Source organism: Zootermopsis nevadensis, unplaced genomic scaffold, assembly GCF_977971745.1.
Source record: "Zootermopsis nevadensis isolate Lab colony 2312 unplaced genomic scaffold, Znev_1.0 Znev_ptg000030l, whole genome shotgun sequence".
Lineage (NCBI taxonomy): Eukaryota > Metazoa > Arthropoda > Insecta > Blattodea > Termopsidae > Zootermopsis > Zootermopsis nevadensis.
Window position 1 is genome coordinate 852,671 of NW_028259162.1, and position 15,622 is coordinate 868,292.

The 15,622-nt window shown below is 44.0% G+C and overlaps 1 protein-coding gene across 2 annotated transcripts; it reads right to left on the reverse strand.

Annotated features, from left to right (window-relative positions):
- Positions 1 to 617: 617 nt before the first annotated feature.
- On the reverse strand, positions 618 to 14,637 carry Cdk5alpha (Cdk5 activator-like protein). 2 transcript variants are annotated; one of them, XM_022059824.2, is made up of 3 exons: positions 13,810 to 14,637; positions 12,497 to 13,432; positions 618 to 4,802 (listed from the first exon to the last, which is right to left on the reverse strand). In XM_022059824.2, exons 2-3 carry the CDS (start codon positions 13,343 to 13,345, stop codon positions 4,437 to 4,439), a joined length of 1,215 nt encoding a protein of 404 aa, XP_021915516.1. In that variant the 5' UTR covers positions 13,346 to 13,432; positions 13,810 to 14,637; the 3' UTR covers positions 618 to 4,436. The 2 variants fall into 2 exon arrangements, with proteins under 2 accessions (XP_021915516.1, XP_087215173.1); XM_087359047.1 differs by having other exon boundaries at positions 12,497 to 13,536.
- Positions 14,638 to 15,622: the final 985 nt, after the last annotated feature.

The following is a 15,622-nucleotide window of genomic DNA, read 5'->3' on the forward strand; positions in this document are numbered from 1 at the left end:
GATTTATGGTCTCAGGGGACTATTACTGTAAGGTGGTTGAATGTAAGGTCAGATTGGAACTGGATATGGTATAGCCTTGCGTGATATCGATTACCAATCATTTAAGTAACTTGCAGGAACAATTCTTGGCCTCTTCTCAGCCAGGTTATGTCGATCACTGTGGGAGCTGTATCTCTGTGTTTTGTGGAAGAGATCTCTTGGTATTGCTCCAACCGCATGCTGAATTAGATTGTAGAGAGAGGCTTGATTATGTGTACTCTCCTCTTATGCTTGTTGTAAATATGGGGCATAAATAAATTTGCTTGACCTGGGGCAGGCATGTTGTGGGAATGGGCAGATATTATTTTATTACAGTGCCTGGGAAACATATGCATAGATGGGAGGATAATATTAAAGTCAATCTATGTGAAATAGGTTGTGAATGACTGAACTGGATAGGATTTGTTCAACGATGGCGTTGTGTGGAGATGGCGACAAACTTTGAAGTTCCGTGATGACAAGAAATTTATTGAGCTGTTGAATGATTGTCAGCCTGTGTAGGGAAATGCAAGAGGGAGTTGACTTTTGAATATTATTGTTTTAAGGGAAGCCAGTTGGCGGTACAGATAGGCACACTCTCAATTTTTATGTTGTATTGATACGTTCTACAGTTTACAGTAATTGTTCACTTTTCTCCCATATTTATCCACACACTATTCTTAACAAGTTGAGCATGCCTTTAGTTCCTTCCTCGCTGCACATTTTTCATTATAATGTAGAGCCGAAATACAAAATGTAATATTATGTAAGTACATGGTCATCAACAGCGTACAATTTTTATATCAATTCATCTGCATTGCAGAAACGGAATGAAACGGCTTCTTGAGAAGAAACTTAAAAATACCTATAGTTAGGGTAATAACAAAGCATGTTCAGTATAATTCAAGTTTAACATTCTGAGGTGGCAGAAATGTCCGAAGCACGAGAGACAACAGCGTATACAGTGTGTTTAGAACTCCCACCATCCACTTAACAATGATTGCCTAGTAACCGTACACATAAAATAGTGAATACTTTAAAAGCTATCACACTTTTTCATGTAATTCTCTTTATTATTATTTTGTTTTTAAATTCTAACCTTAATTCTAACTGTCGCAGGTGCTGAAGTCTGATCGGCCCACCACGCTGGCGACGAAGACATCTTACCGGTGAGTACGCACACTTTGTTAATGGATTAACAGTCGTAGATTAAAACTTCTAGCCCCGGAATCGCAGTTTGATATTTTGATATATCCCGCGCCCTCGACAAATAACAGGCAGTTTCGTTTAGAGTATTTTTTTTTAATATTGTGATGGCTTTGTTATACCAGTTTAATTGTCCATGTCTCTCTCTCTCATTCTGGTGCCCCTGACAATAGATTTCTTTAGACCTAAAATAACTAATTGACTGAACTTAGCGGACTGGGGCTCAGTATATTAACATTTTTGATGCTTGCCCTACGAAATGGATATGTGGACGTAAGTAGAGACCTCAGTGCACGCTTGCTATGTTATTTGTACGCTAGCGTGATGAGTCGATCAGCTTTGCCTACAGCATTTTCACAATTGAAGTCCGTTGTTAATATTTTTTTAAAATTAAATAAATAAATAAATAAATGTTCTGTGGATGCAAAAACACAAAGACTAGATTAATAACAATGCTATCACGTAACACTCACATCTTCCCACCTGACCTACAAGACATCAACTGAAAAACAATTGGCAATATACAAACAAATTAATTATACAACAATGTCAACACAGTATTGCACGAATCCGGCCCACACACACATTATCACATGACAGGACGCACCTCTGCATGCGAAGTTGTAATATATTTTTTATTTTTTTTATATATTTTTATATATTTTTTGGCTGCTTGGAAGCTGCGAGGAAAATCATTTCCCATCTGTTGGTGCAGAAAAAGAACAAATCGCGAGTTTTCGTTTTTGTTTTATTGTCACGACACAGCAACAATATGGAGCTCTGCCCTGATTTGCCATTTTCCCTCGAACGTTCTGATAATTTTTGCTTCCGGTGCGAATAAATTCCAGTATCAGCCACGTGTTTCACAGATTCCGATAGAAAGCCACTCTTTGTTCTGTTGGAATATTTTCTAAACTTTATTGCCTACAGTTAATGAATAATTAACGAGCCTATAATTTTCTTTTCTTGAGTTTTGCCTCCTTCATGACGGTTGATACAAAAGCGACACTGCAATTTGCCATACGCACACTTCACACTAAAAGACCACCGCATGTCTGTGACTATTTTGTCCTATTCTAGAATTATTTTAATATCGTAAGAGTTGGTTGGCCCTGTGACCGACATTTTAATCCTACGAAACTGGTGATTTTTAAGCTACATGTGCATTTTACCTTTTTTTATTTGTCTCAATGTAATAAATAATTCGCTATGTACAACTAAAGTCGATGGCAGTCATCTGCGTGTTAGACACCAGTGGAAGTGTTGCTTTATGACGTAAAAGGGGTAACTACGAAAACCACGATAAAATGCCTTGTAGAAATGGAGTGTTTGTATATCGGATAGAAAACTCACTGCTCGGTTTGTCTACAGAGAAGCTTGTTGGCACTTTACTTTGAGAATTATTCAAGGTTTACGTGTTCTGAGAAACAGTTCCGAACTTGGCCTATCCCAGGATGTGAATCTCCAGAACCAACTAGAGATTCTCTCGTCCTGATTGGAAAAAAAATTGGTATTATTTCCTGTTTTGTAAACAGAAGCCGGCGATTACAGAAATGGAAAATTACATTTTATGACCATTTGGCTACGGGTGGGTTAACTCTTTTAGACCCACTTAATAAGAGGATAAGTGATTTTTTTTTTTTGGAGATTCGTGGTTTCTTGGAAAATAATAAAAATACTTAGACGACATATGAGTATGAAATTGAAGATATCCGTCTTCTGGGTTATTGCGCTGTGTAGTCTGGTCGATGTTAACCAACGTTTCAGAGGTCATACTGCCTCCGTCATCAGGGCGATTCATCGCCCTGATGACGGAGGCAGTATGACCTCTGAAACGTTGGTTAACATCGACCAGACTACACAGCGCAATAACCCAGAACACGGATATCTTCATACTCACCGCTGTGAGAACCTCAAGTCTTACGAGTATGAAATTAATTTCCCTTTTCCCCTGAAGCTTGTGGTTCGTTTTTGTGACATTACGTTCGTGAATGTCTTGGTGTTGTGAACTCAGAGGGTTGTGTCGGGGATGACTTTGCTTAAAGTATAATTCATCATTGAATAGACACAAAGACGCGAAAATATAGACCAAAGAGTATATTAATATTTTGAGTAAGTTTTGTTCAAGAGTTTTATCACCGAATTAACCAAAGCCGTCTAGTTAGTTAGTTCGTCAGAGTAAATTAAAAACTATCAGTCGGATTTTATATTTGCACGCAAGTCGGTTCGCGACATGACAGCCGGGAGAGATGATCCTAAAAAAATAAATATTTTTTATGAGATCCGAGAATTGGAGATCGAATCGAAGACGTCCCACAGACTGAGCAGCTTTAACGAAGTAAGGTACTTAGGGGGTTGTTAACAACCCTTAATTCTTAGTAGCTACATTTTTAATCTCCAAGTAATTGCACATTACTTTGCTCTTTGGAAACCGATCAGATGTCTTCGTGAAGGGAAAAATGTTGGTACAGCAGCTCTGGAAAATACTGCTCTTTCAGAGGTTTGAAGCCCGACCGTGGCTCAATGCTAGCGATGGAATTAGAAGTGAATTTAACTGCTGTATCAGTGGTATCCGCCCAACTTGGTGGTAGAAATTGACCCTCTGTCCAGACGGAGGCTCGTCGTGGTTTTCCTCGATAATTAATTAGGGTTTGAAGACATTGTGTTTGAACTGACCGCGACCACTTCAGACTTTGCTGCTTTTAAGTTTATTACGTCATTTGACACCTTACGACGTTTTCAGCCAATACAGCGTCGTTTAATACACGAACCAACCGTTTAGTTGTTTTTTTTTTCAAATTATTTATGGATATTAGGGTGTACATTGTCACAATCTGCAGATCCATTTAATCATGACAATGTAGGTTTTGAGGGAGAGTATTTCCTTTACAGCGGAAATGTGGAGATGAGAAATGTAATCACTTGTATTTCGGGGTGGGGGGGGGGATTTTAATTTTTCTATACGCAGAAATTAGCGTTCCGTATTATTATCTCAGACCAAGACCTACATGTCCGTGCAGTACGATATTCAGACGCAAAATTATTCTGTTGGGGCGACGAATATGTATCTCCCCGGCCCGGGTCTCAAAGTGGTAACACCCGGTCGGCCTGTCGAAGAACCTCGGTCACAGGGTGGTAACATACTGTTTGCAGTGGGGACTGCCGATGCTCTTGGCTACTGTCAGTCTGACGATGAAAGTTGAGGAAGGCGGTCAAGCTGCCGTGGAGCCCGCCGCCCCCACGCAGCTCGTGGTAATGCCGGCGTTGGTTCCGCACGCCTTCAGCTCCGTGAAGATCTCGGTGAAATAGCCGGGCTCCGCGTTGATGCGTAGCATGTTGTGACTCAGCCGGTTCACGATGAGCAGACAGCGGTCCCAGAACTTGTCCTTGTTGTCCTCCACGAGGAAGGGTTTGAGCGGGTACGAAATCTCGTTGCCCATGTACGAGTAAGACAGGTAGAGGCAGGTTAGCACGACGGCCTGCAGGTCCTGCTCGCAGTCCACGTCATCTTCGTGGACCAACTCTCGCACCAGCATATACACGAATACCACGTTCGCGGGGTTGATGAACGCCACGTCCTGTAACACACAGAGCACGGGTTTCGATGAGACGTGTCGCTAAACGACGTCGGGCTAGTTTAATTTCGTTTCGTATCTGTCAGATATCCGGATGTCGGTTTCCTCCGGGCCACGGTTTTACCTTGCACTACAGCGATCTAACCGCGAGCGCTTGGGAATCATTCCGCGGAAGTAAATTTGTCTGTCCTCTTGTTTACAGCGATAAACCAACCAACAAACTAGTGGGGATGCATTTCAGTTCCCAAGGCAGGTTTTTCCGAACGACGTTCTTCTGCAGTAGCACATCTGCTCTTAACGGTTTGTTCTTGACAAAATGGCCGCTACAACCCAGACTCTTAGAGATTACATTGCTAAACTGTTGTAAGAAAATTTCTCTTGTAATAGTCTTTTTTTTATTATTAGTGTTCTGTCTGACGACAGGTCCATATGAACAGGATCCTTCCATCCTTTTCTCGGACTGGGACCTGTTCATATACGTTCTTGGCAGATGATCCAGAAGTGGTTTGCCATTGCCTTCTTCTGTGTGTGAATGGAGTAATTGTTGGGATGCCACGGAGGAAAACTCCGTGTTGCCTAGACCACGGCCTTGCCCAACACAAGTTATAAATTCGGGCACCGCCGGGAATCGAACCCGAGACGATATTAGATTTTGTTAGCCTTAGCAAGTTCATGATATGTGCTTGTCATGTGGACATGGTTATTTAACCTAACCTAACCTAACCTAACCTAACCAATGCAGTGAAGGTAATTTGGCGTAGGCGGTATTTGAAGATGAGTGGGCAACATCACGCTCCGGCCTCCTTTACTTTCGGTACCAGTTTTATTGTAGCGTAATCAGCAACCAGAGAGGTTTTTGATGGGGAGACGAAGGGAAAAATTGTCCCTGCCGGAGAATTAAAACCTGATCGTCCAGATTACGGCAAATAATAATGTCTTGTTCATAAACCCGGCTCAGGGAGAGCAAAATAAGGCATTTCATCGACCTCATTTGGACCGTAGCAAAACACGCCGATGCTCTAAACATAAAAATTGACTGTAGGGGGCAGATGCGGCCCGCAACACAATCTCCGGTGTCTTTAAACTGGCGTCGTAAAATCCTTTTAGTGTCTCTGAATTTAGATGCGGCCTTGCGGAGGACTAACGTGACACATCTGTACGTTATCAGCACACATTTCCGAGTTTATTCAGGTCACAATTTGTGATTATGGCACAACCCTCCATCCCTTATTTTGTTCTCAGAATGGACTCGTCTGGCCCGCTGATGGCGGAGTGTATCGATTATGGTGGGAGTCTAGAGACAGGGACGCGGGGGCAGAGGCTCTGTGATCTCGTTCTCATTTTGAGAGAAGTATCGTGAGGTATTCTTGCTGGAATTATGTTTTGGAATCGGCTGCTTTTGTAAAATGCTGCTAAGCTTTTCTTGATAGTCGATAAATGCACTGAGGTCGTCTTTGAAGTGCGCGTTCGAAGGTGCAGGGCGGGGAAAGGAGATTTTTCAGAAGGTTGCTGGATTAATTTTAGTCGCCTTAGGAAATTCGTGTTTCGCTGTTTCCTTTCCTGAGAAATGGGCACTTTGAAGACAGACTTCGACATGGAAGTCGGAAGTCAATTAAAATCGAACTTAGGGGAAGGGTTTTGGTGTGTGTATTCGATTCAGCTGGCGGTTTGTTACAAACTACGTTAAAGGTCGTCTTTGTGTTGACAGAGCTAGCCATTTAAATATTCTCGTAATTCACCGGAAGGAAAATGGTGTATTTCTTCATGCCTCGGAACATTAGAATTTGTTGGACTTTTGAATCGAGGTCCAGCGAGCGGCACATCCAGAATATCTTTTTCATAAACAAACTGCCCGATTTGCTCCCCCATCACGTGGACATTGATTCTAACAGGGCAGCGTTGTACGACTCGAAATCAGATTATGGATATGAACGCTGTTGTGGAGGCTTGTAATTCAATTTGTGATCGCGACCAACAAGACATTCTCTCGGATACTGTGTACCCGCGGTCATGGGACTGCGCTAATGCTGTTACATGGCGAAAGCTGGGAAAATATAGAACTTTTATTATAAAAGCTTTAATTGTGACGGAATCCAGCACCCCAAAGGACTACCATGCTAACTAAAACCCCGTGGCCTATTTTAAAATGTCGAATGGCTGAGTAAGACCACGATTTCGGATAGCAGGAATACCGCGTCCCCAATTTCGCCAGAAATTTACGTGGCATAGCCCTCTCTTTTTTTTTTTGGCGTGTGTGTGTGGGTGTCTGTTAAGATCCATTTCTCCCACACAGCGTCTGTTCAGTTTTCCCGTCTTTTCGTGGCTAATCCATTCCCAATGCACACACTCGTACTTTATCCCGAAATGGAAAATCTATTCGATGTTGACGGAGTAGATTGTGTGCATCGATCTCTCTGCAAAATTTATCAGAGCAAATATCTCGATGGAACCTGTTCCCAGAACAATACAGTATCCACCATAAAATGAACTGGGTTTTCATCTCCTGGAGCGCTTTAAATGTTACTCATAATCTAGAAAATGGTGTATAAAAATTTATGTTGTATTTAGGCGTCCCGTGTAAGTGTTATGGTTGTTACAGTTGAATATAAGTTGTTTGATGCAATGGCTTGAATAATGAATCTGATGTTTTTATTGAATTTGATTTTTGCTGTTTATTTTACTTGGAATATACGAAGCCTGTTCGTATTCCAACCAGAAGTAGCTCTTCCTTGCTTCAGGAAGCCGCCGTGTTCACGAAGATCCTGTCGTGAATTCAGACTAGAGCTAGTCCTCCCAGACGGCCTCGTCCTGTCAGGTTTCTGCAAATAAATTTCGCGCTACATTTCCTGCCCATCTCTTATATTTGATTCAATCGCCCTCGACAACATCAGCCTTAAAGGAAAAGTACAAGGGCGTGTATAATATTCTTTACTCCTTTCCCGTCATCATCATCATCATCATCATCAGATTACTTGTCCTATGGGACATTTCTGTGGTGTCGAGTTTTTGGTTTCAAAAGTTTGTCACTCGCCCCACGGCGACTGGCGCTCGGGAACATGAAACATTACTTAAAATGTTCTTCATCTCCGGTTCTGCCAGACGGGCGTCTTTAGGATGTGGAAAATCTTTACAGCGACGTCATCTGGCCACATTCATTACAGGTCAGTGATATGTAGGCCGTTTACGCCGTGTACGCCTTTGAATGCAGCGCAGGCCCAGGAACGCAAGGGGTTCGTCCTGTTAAATAACTGGATAATGGGGAATATATTTTTAAATAGGGACACAGGAACATCAGCGAAAAATTAAAAATTTCCCCCAAAAGGTTTTTGTAAATAGCGATGAGGTTTTAGGGCCTCTCGAATATGGCGACGTTGCGCCGCGTAGTCTCGTTGACCTGATAATGGAGGCAGTAGGAACCTGTGAGATGTCTGTCAGTTTCTACTAGGAACTATGTGATCGCCACTGGAACACATTTTTTTCATTCGTGCTCGTGTTTGCGATGCTGAAACTTCGGGGTTTTGTTCGATGTGGGTCTGATACGTCGTGTTCATAGACCGGGGTGTTGATTGACTGACGGGGGCTAGTTCCAGCGGATTCACGGGAACGCTGTTCATAGTAAGAACCTGTAGGTAAATGGAGTGGAATGAGATACACTCATTCGTATGTCCACGGCATTGAACGTGGCTCGCCATGACAGTCGCCGTCATCAGCAGGGCTTGGTTTCCCTCGGCATTTGAAGTTACTGGAGTGAAATTAATCGTGTGATAAAAATTATACGCGGTTTTCGTATACATGAGCAGCGGATATTTGCTATACCACCCTGTCCACTTTACGACAACTGTTTCTCTACTCGTCGATTCCATTTTAGGGATTGTCTGTCTTTCTACAATATCGGGATGTCCAGGCTTGAAATCTCGGCCGGAAGACTGTCTGTCCTTAGCATTTGCGCGGCTTTTGTCAGTACTTCCGGTCAAGTGCGGGCGTAGTACCTTAAATGAAGCCGCGGCGGATGTACTGGGTAAGAACGCGGACAAGACATCGGGTCTGAGAGGAGGAACACCCGTTTCAAAGTGATTCGTCGATTGCGACAAAGGATTTGCGCATTTCTAACCGCCAGTTATCACAGCGAAGTAGGAGATGCTGTATCGTATCGTACGAGGTCCCATTTCCTGACTGTACCTTCCTCGGCTAGCGGCCTGACCGGCACGTGGTTTGCGTTTAACACCATGCACGAATGAATTACACTTAATTGCTTAGTTAAATACTTGAGTTGAGTAGGTACTTAATTCCCGAAAACGTCCTCATATATTTTGGTTTATTGACACTGAAGTTTGTCGTAAACGCCGGCCGCTTTTAACGAGTTATTTTGCAGTGGTGTACCCTGGAGTAACGGAGATGGATAATTTTCAATGATTGATTGACAAGCCTCCGATTGTGTAACCGGGATGAGCAATGAAGCATCAACAAAAACAACCGAGGCGCCTAACGTATTGAAATGAGGAACTGCGAACAGAGTTGCGAGCTTCGTCCGTATTTACTCCAGTCATGAAGGAGACTTCATTAATTCACTTCTTCGTGCGTCAGATTTCACGTTGATTACCGGAAGGACGAAACCGGATTACTGAGTAGCCGCTGACTCCCGTTCTGTTGGTAACCCGCCATGTTCTCATGACACGGTCCGCGTTGCAGAGACTGACACACCGAGGAAGGTGTAACTGGAGATAAATACCAACTCTCACGATCAGCTTTATACGACTCTTTTAAAAAGTAAGAGGATTTTGAGGCTTAGATGGTAGAGGGTATCGGTTGTCGTGGTAACTTGTAACAAGTACGCATTTCTGGGTCCTAACTCACTAAAATCGATGTAATTGCATTCGAAAAGCCTGTATATGAGCGACATTTAACGCCCAGTGGAATTATAATTGCACGGAATATGACATTACATAAATGGTTATCAGATAACAGGCGTATGTGCTGTTTGTTTATTTAGTTAAGAACCTTCCAAATGATTTTAAAGCCGCATCGCCAAGTCCTGGGAGCGATCTTAATCGTGGATCATTCCGGTGACGTCATCGTACTTCGTACTATCGCAGATGTAGGGATTCCTCGCCTAATATAGCGCAATCACGGTGTGATTAGGTTCTATTTGCAGACCGTCTGTAGACTGTTTTCACGCTCGACATGACTCAGCACAACAAAGAGGCGGGTAAACACGCGTTCTTATGTTCAGATGTGAAGTATTTCGTAGGACAAGTGAGGACTTGTTTTCCGTCGACTGAGAAATGAACATTTTTATGGGTGTGCGTCATCTGTAGCCTTTTTTTTTTTTAGATTGTCTTAACAGGGACCAGTAATGATGGACGCCATTCGTCGCCATGGCGACGCCCTCCCACATGACGTATCAGCCGCTGCAGCCCCCCCCCCCCTGTGTCATGCCCACGTTCATAATAAAAACAACGCAAATGAATTAATTCGCGGAGCCTGCCCACTATGCAGATGCGTCTCTGTGAATTATTGAAAGCGAAATAGTAAGCCTAGAGATGGCAAAAATTAAAGAAAAATCAGCTGACGTTTTTACGAACTACGGAACACTGCAGTGAATCATAAAACAGCGTTGTTGTGCACTGTGGATAGTCGGTCGTGGCCTGTTTGAAGGCAGTATCCCAACATTTACCAGAAGGGACTGAGGAATACCGCGAAACGCTTTAGTCAAAATAGCTCGTCTCTTTGCCTAGTTTCGAACCGGGGACCTGTCAATTACGAAGCAGCGCCGTGAAGGAAATTAAGATTTTTTTTTGTTTGTATGTGGAAAGACAACTAATTAATTAATTAATTAAATAATTGTAAGATGTAGGATTTTTGCTTTTCACGTCCATGTGAATAGAAATGTCTGTTGGTCTATTGCGCCGTGAAGTGTCTTGGCTGGATGTCGTTAAAGTAAGTCGTGTAATGAATAGGTTCTATAATTGCTCACTGATGCAACACGCTCGTCACTGGGCGCCTCAGAACCAAGTAATGAACGCGTTAGTTGAAGTTTTTATGAACCCAACTTGACGTGAAGCCATGTTTTGATCAGTCTAAGTAGATTTCGTACTATTATAATCGCTTCACATATTTTAATATACCGCATTTATCTCTGGGTATTCAGGACAAATTAAAATAAATATGTTGAGAAAGTTTATCGATTCTGGAGGATTTTAACTATGTAATACAATGTGGATTGCTGGGATTCTTTATCCACATATAATAATAATAAATATATATAAATAAATAAATAGTTGCTGCACTACGTACCTCAGGGGCAAGGTTTGTCTTAGGTACATAGAAGTAAAGTGGTGAATAGATGGGATAATATTAATAGTGGCTGCGCGTTGCCATTGCGTCCGAAACGTAAGTAAACCTGAAGGTCTTTCAGTGACATTCGGAGATCAGCCATGGTGTGGGTGGGAGTAGCCCCTGACCCTGCGACTGATTCTGCTCTGACGTCGTTCCCAGTGGGAGGACCTGAGTTTTCTGAATTTTCTTGCCTTTCGTCTGAGGGCGTGGCATCTTGTAATGGCAGCCGAAATTGGTGTTTGCGGAGGTTTTGTCGCTCAGAATTGTATGTCGGCACGAGCGGCTTATTTTGTGTCTCGCGGGCGAAATCTATAAATGTAAATTGTCATTCGTATAAATATCGATTCTGTAATTGTATGTCGGAAGGTATTGATTAAATATTAAAAATCACTGTATCTAAACGATTACTCTACCCACTTATTTGCGTGGGTGTGAAATTTGCGCTCCTGATTACTAAAGGGTCTTGACTAGCGGACTCGCGATACCTCACAGATCGTGGTTTAATGCGCGCTGTGACGTGTGAGACTGGCATTTTGTAAAATGCCAAACACCGGAGTAATAAGAGCTGACGTATTTCCTCGGATTATGCTTTTTCGTTGTGGAAATTCCTGACAGAAAGCACACTACATTTTAGTTTAAAGATCGCATGATTAAAAGGTCTGGGAGCCATCATTATTTAACACGCTTTTACAGAATGGAGGTTTGAAGTGTGAAATGGATGTAATGTAACTGATAATGCAAGTAGGCCTACTTACAGTTTGGTGTGGACGTGGTTAATAAATAAGTTCGTCGTGCATTGCGTTGATGTCCGGCCAGCAGAAGATTAGCCAATAACTCCCTCGGCAGTATGGCAAAGTTTAAATGGATTGATAAGAAATCGAAATTTATTTACTGTCAAATTAAGAGCAGTTTGAAATAGGAGAACGCATGCAGTTTATTCTGTCTGAAAACGCAAAGATTGAGGTAATATGTAAATAAACTATAATTTTACGTTGTCATTTTTAAGGTATAAAATTTGGTCCCTCATATTAAGTGAAGAACAGAGGTTGAGGGTGGACCTGAGAGGGGGGGGGGTGACGGGGCAGGAGGCTGGAGAGAATTGCAAAATGAGTTGTTTTTGTGCTTTGGGGTGGATAAGAAGACCGAGAGTTTGGAGAATGTGAAGAGATGAGACCGTTTGTGAGACGTGGACTTGGATGGGACGATAATATTAAAATGGATTGTATACCAGATGAAGTGAATTGGATTTATCTGGCTCAGGTTAGAATCTAGTGCCGTGACGGACATGAGGTTTCTATAAGAAGAGGGGAGGGAATTTGTTTCCAAGCCGGGCAGCAAAGACCCGTGATGGAGGTGCTCACCTGCCAACCTTGCAACAGCAGACTCCTGTCCACGGTCCGTAGCCACATGACGGCGTCGCCGGCCTGGAAGTCCTTGAGGCGGTAGCACTTGGAGTGCAGGTAGATCCCCAGACACTTGAGCAGCTCTGACGTCGATGCGTGGATCACCGTCTTCTTAGGCGGGCCGTGCTGAGGCTGTGCTTGCTGCTGACTCACTGCCAGGTTCGGCAGCAACGCCGCCTTGGGCGCCAGTTTGTCGCACTGCTGGTTCGTGTTGTTGTTGGCGTTGTTGGCGCGGACGATGTCGAGGCTGCCTGAGGCCGCGGTCGTACCCGACGTCGTCGTCGTCGTCGTGGTGCTGGTGCTGATGGTTGTGGAGGATGCCGAGGACTTGTTGGCGGTTGGGTAGTAGCAGGAGATGGCCGCCGCCTTCTGGATGTTTTTGTTCTTGTCCACCACAAGCGGGTGGATGTTGTCCACCAGCGGCTGTCGGAAGACCGACAGGTTCTTGTTCTTGTTGTCCAACTTCTTTTTGTTGTTGTTTGTCGTCGAGAATCGCTTCCAGCTGAGCGTGTTGATGAACAGCGAATGCTTCTTGAAGTTCTTCTCAAGCGCATTTTTCTCAGAGATGATTCTGGCATTCTCGTTGTTGTTGTTGATGTTGTTGTGGTTGTTTGTGGCGTTGTGGTGGTTGTTAGGGTTGGTCGTGTTGTTGGCGACGCCGACTGCCGCCGTGACGCCCTTGTTCTCGCGGTTCTTGGCGTTGTTAAGTTGCTCGTAGCTGAAGTTGTTGAGCGTGAACTCACCACCGCTGTTGCTGGTGTAGACAGGGCGCCTCTCGCGAGGGCTGAAGCTCAACACCGTTCCCATTTTACCGCCGCAGTACGTCGCTGCCACCACTTGGCACAGCACCTTCAAGAGAACCACGGTGCCGGCACGATGGACCCCCTGTCTCGTCTAAGGCATTAGAGACGTCGTCTTAGTGGGAACACGAGTGCGGCGGCCGATGGTGCGTTCTCCCTCAGTGCCCGGATGTCCTAAGAGATGTGACTTTCAGGCTCCTGCTTATTGGTATGGAATATTGGAAAGCAAAATCGCTCAGTTTGATGTTTCTTCTCTCTTTTCCAAAACCAACAACATTTATAGTAGAAATTATTTACCGAGAGGTAAACCGGTACCTACAGTCCAGCCCTTTGTATTATTTTCGTTCCTGTGACATTAAGCCTTGTCTTATTCACTCAAAGTTTTTCTTTGAGCAAGTGGCACTTTGAAATTCGTTCCCATCGCAGTTTACCTTCTACGTTCTATAAAATACTGTGCTGTTGGCGACTAACCTGATATTTGTAGAATCAATATGGCGGCCAGCAGGGGACGACACTTCTTCTCGCTTTCAGACATTCGTTATGGCTTCAGTTTCCACAAATCGACCGCGACGTGGAGAGAACAGATTCAATGCATGCACCGTCTTTGAAAAATCACAGTCGCAAATCCGTAAACGTTAGCACCCGGAAATTGGACTGCGATTCTTTTCAAAATATAAAACCGGATTGAGTTGAAATTTGTTACATTCCTACATTCTGCTGTTATACAAGGACCTGTATGACGTCACGCACTGTTCTAGGTGCACCACAGTCCTGTTTCCTGTCGCTTCCCCCCTTGTTTTCTATTTTTTGAATGCGAATGCCTCGCCTAGATCACTTCATGTCATGCGAAGCCAAACAGTAAACACGCGGGCCTCTGCTTATCAGTGCAATGGTCCTCTCTCTCTCTCTACAGTAACCTAAAACATTTCAAGTTTGTAACATGAATCAGTATGGCGACTGCGTTCGATCACGCGACTTTGGGGGCGGGGGTGAAGACTGCCGCCCCAAAAAAAATCAATATAAGACAGTTTCACTTTTATTCAAAAATTCGCACCTCCGCTTAAAAAACCAACAACTGATACTTGGTCTATTCAAACGTTATTTCCTAAAGCGTACATTCATATATAGTTGTGTTGTGACGTCACTGCGACAAACGCCTGCTTTTCGCGGAACATTGGTGTCGAACTGATGACTTCGGACGGGAAGCTCTCACTTCACCACACGACTTGGGGTCTCGTGCCCCTCCGGTGTTGCTGGAACTGGCTCGGACACAAGTCTCGGGGGTGAAACCCAAAAACCCAGCCCAAACCGCTCCTCCGCCCCTCCACTGCGCGTCGCCCGTAGCAACGCCTGTCACATGACAGTGGTCGATAGTCTACACCAGGTCACGTGATCTCTTCATTGCGCCTGGAAGGGTAGACTAGAGAGATCGTGGTGAACAAACTACCCTATACGTCATCCCTCCCACGCCGCCTTCTCGCTCGATGAGTTTTCACGAAACATGTATAAAAAAGAAGGGGTTGCTGCTTTATGGACACGTTTCGTTCATGTTGAGAAATGTTGTGGCTCTCTGGAACAAGGGATGACGAGGTTTCCGGGATATTCAGCCTGAACCTCGCCGTCCTTGCTTAGACCCCGGAATTGTTCCATTTAAACAGCGCATTTAACTTCCAGAGGTAATGAGCAGTTGCGGTTGAGGGTAGAATTGTGAAGTTTATTTATTTTTTCAATCGTTTCACGACTTTATCGACTTCTGCAGTTAATATAACGACTCGTGGCCTTAAGGTTCACTCAACTCCTGAAGCTACTTCAAACTACCGACTCGTAAGGAATGAAAAATGGGTGCTGAGGAGGATATTTGGACCTAAAAGGGGTGAATTGCTAGGAGGCTGGAGAAAGGTGCGTACTGATATATAATTAGACTGTTCAAGTCGAGGAGGACGAGATGGGCAGGGCATGTAGCCCGAATGGGACAGAAGAGAAATGCATGCAGGGTTCTGGTGGGCAAACCAGAAGGAAAGAGACCACTAGGAAGACCTAGACTACGTGGGAGGATAATATTAAAATTGATCTTGGAGAAATAGGATGGGGTGGTATGGACTGGATTCATCTGGCTCGGGGGTAGGGACCAGTGGCGGGATCTTGTGAATGGGGTAATGAACTTCCGGGTTCCATAAAATGTTGGGAATTTCTGGAGTGGCTGAGCGACCGTTGGCTTCTGAGGAAGGACTCGGCTCCATGAATTATCGGAGGATATTTATTACGTGGCTCAGTTTTGAGGTCA